The sequence below is a fragment of the Acanthisitta chloris genome, unplaced genomic scaffold (genome assembly GCF_000695815.1).
Source record: "Acanthisitta chloris isolate BGI_N310 unplaced genomic scaffold, ASM69581v1 scaffold28631, whole genome shotgun sequence".
In the NCBI taxonomy this organism is placed as follows: domain Eukaryota; kingdom Metazoa; phylum Chordata; class Aves; order Passeriformes; family Acanthisittidae; genus Acanthisitta; species Acanthisitta chloris.
In genome coordinates this window covers 836-2538 of record NW_008654768.1, presented here as the reverse complement: position 1 = coordinate 2538, position 1703 = coordinate 836, and the positions used below count along the sequence as shown (strand labels likewise).

The 1703-nt window shown below is 60.2% G+C and overlaps 1 protein-coding gene across 1 annotated transcript in view; it reads right to left on the bottom strand.

Moving 5' to 3' along the window:
* Nucleotides 1-7: 7 nt before the first annotated feature.
* Nucleotides 8-1703, bottom strand: part of LOC103810755 (protocadherin gamma-C5-like) — a gene marked incomplete at its 3' end in the record, with an annotated part of 2412 nt that continues 716 nt past the window's right edge. Inside the window, 2 exon segments of the mRNA XM_009083673.1 lie at nt 8-1304; nt 1307-1703. The exon segment at nt 1307-1703 is cut by the window's right edge and continues 16 nt beyond it. Of these exon segments, the coding sequence (XP_009081921.1) occupies nt 8-1304; nt 1307-1703 (1694 nt within the window).

Sequence of the window (1703 nt, the reverse complement as noted above, 5' to 3'; positions counted from 1 at the left end):
GCACGGCCGCAGGAAGGTGAAGTCGCTCTGCTCGGAGTCCGGGGAGAAGCAGGTGCTGTAGCACTGGGACTGGGTGTCGGTGGGTCGCAGCGTGACCTCCATGTATTTAAGGGTGCCGTCGGAGCTGAGCTGGAGCTTAGGGCTGGAGTGCTTGAAGAAGTCCCGGGAGGGTGACTCGCTGAGCCAGCAGCAGCAGTAGGGTGAGACGGCGTCACGCCCCCTGCGCCGGAGGCACCGGGCAGCCAGGAGGGTGACAGTGGCCAGCGCCACTGTGCTAACAGCTGCCAGCGCGATGATCAGGTAGAAGGTCAGGTCCGGCTTTTCGTTGGCAGCAGCCAGGAAATCTCGGGGTTTGTAGCTCTCCTCCAGAGCTGCCTCCTCCAGGGCCACGGTGATGGTGGCAGTGGTGGAGAGCGGTGGGTCACCGTTGTCTGTCACCTGGACAATGAGCTGCTGCACTGCCATGTCACTGTCCTGGAAGGCACGTGCCGTCCGCACCTCCCCGGTGTGCAGGGACATGTGGAACAAGGAGGGGTCAGTGGACTGTGGCAGCAGTCGGTATGAGAGCCAGGCATTGTACCCAGCATCTGCATCCACTGCTGTCACCTTGGTGACCAGGTAGCCTGCTGGGGCAGACAGTGGGACCTTCTGGGGTGTAGGGACATCGCTGTCACTGGCAGGGTGCAGGATGGTGGGGGGGTGGTCATTCTGGTCCAACACAAATACGTAGACAGTGACATTGGCATGGAGTGGGGGAGACCCCGAGTCCCGCACAGACACAGAGACTGGCAGAACCTGCAGCAGCTCGAAGTCAAAGGTGCGCTGAGCATAGAGGTTGCCATTGTCAGGGTTGATGTGGACAAAGGACGAGGCGGGGGCACCCTGCACTTGGCCACTCTCTATGGAGTAAACAAGTCGGGAATTATCCCCGTCGTCAGGGTCTGAGGCAGAGACAGTGCACAGCAGGGAGCCAGGCGGGTTGTTCTCCGGGAGAAAGGCATCGTAGGAGGGCTGCAAGAAGCGTGGGGGGTTGTCATTCACATCAGATATATTGAGGAGCAGAGTGAGTGTTGTGGTGAGGGAAGGAGACCCACCGTCCTCAGCAATCAGCTCCACTACATACTGTGAGGTAGACTCTCGGTCCAGCCTCTCCAGGGTGACCAGGGAGAAGTGGTTCTGAAGGGACCTGATGGCAAAAGGCACACTGGGGGAGATCTCCAAGCTCACATCCCCGTTAACCCCTGAGTCTCGGTCCCGTACACTGAAGAGTCCCACAACAGTCTCTGGTGGGGTGTCTTCTGGCCGGGTTTCAGCGGGGGGGTGAGCCGCCCCTCCGGGGGGTTGTCATTGGCATCCTGCACTTGCACCTGCAGTACACAATTGCCCTCCTGCTCTGGGACCCCTCCATCATGGGCTCGCACATAGATCTCATAGAAAGGTGACTCCTCAAAGTCCAGGGCCCCACTCACCCGCACCTCACCACTGCGAGGATCCAGGGTGAAGAGCCTCCGCACCGAGTCGGAGGTGTGAACCCCGAAGGAGTACTGCGTCTCCCCGTTGGGGCCCTCGTCAGGGTCAGACGCATTGACCCGGAGGAGCACAGCCCCCACAGGTGTGTTTTCCGGGACTTGCACCTTGTATGTGGTGCGGTCAAAGGTGGGAGCGTTGTCATTGACATCCAGGACCACAACTGTTATCAGTGC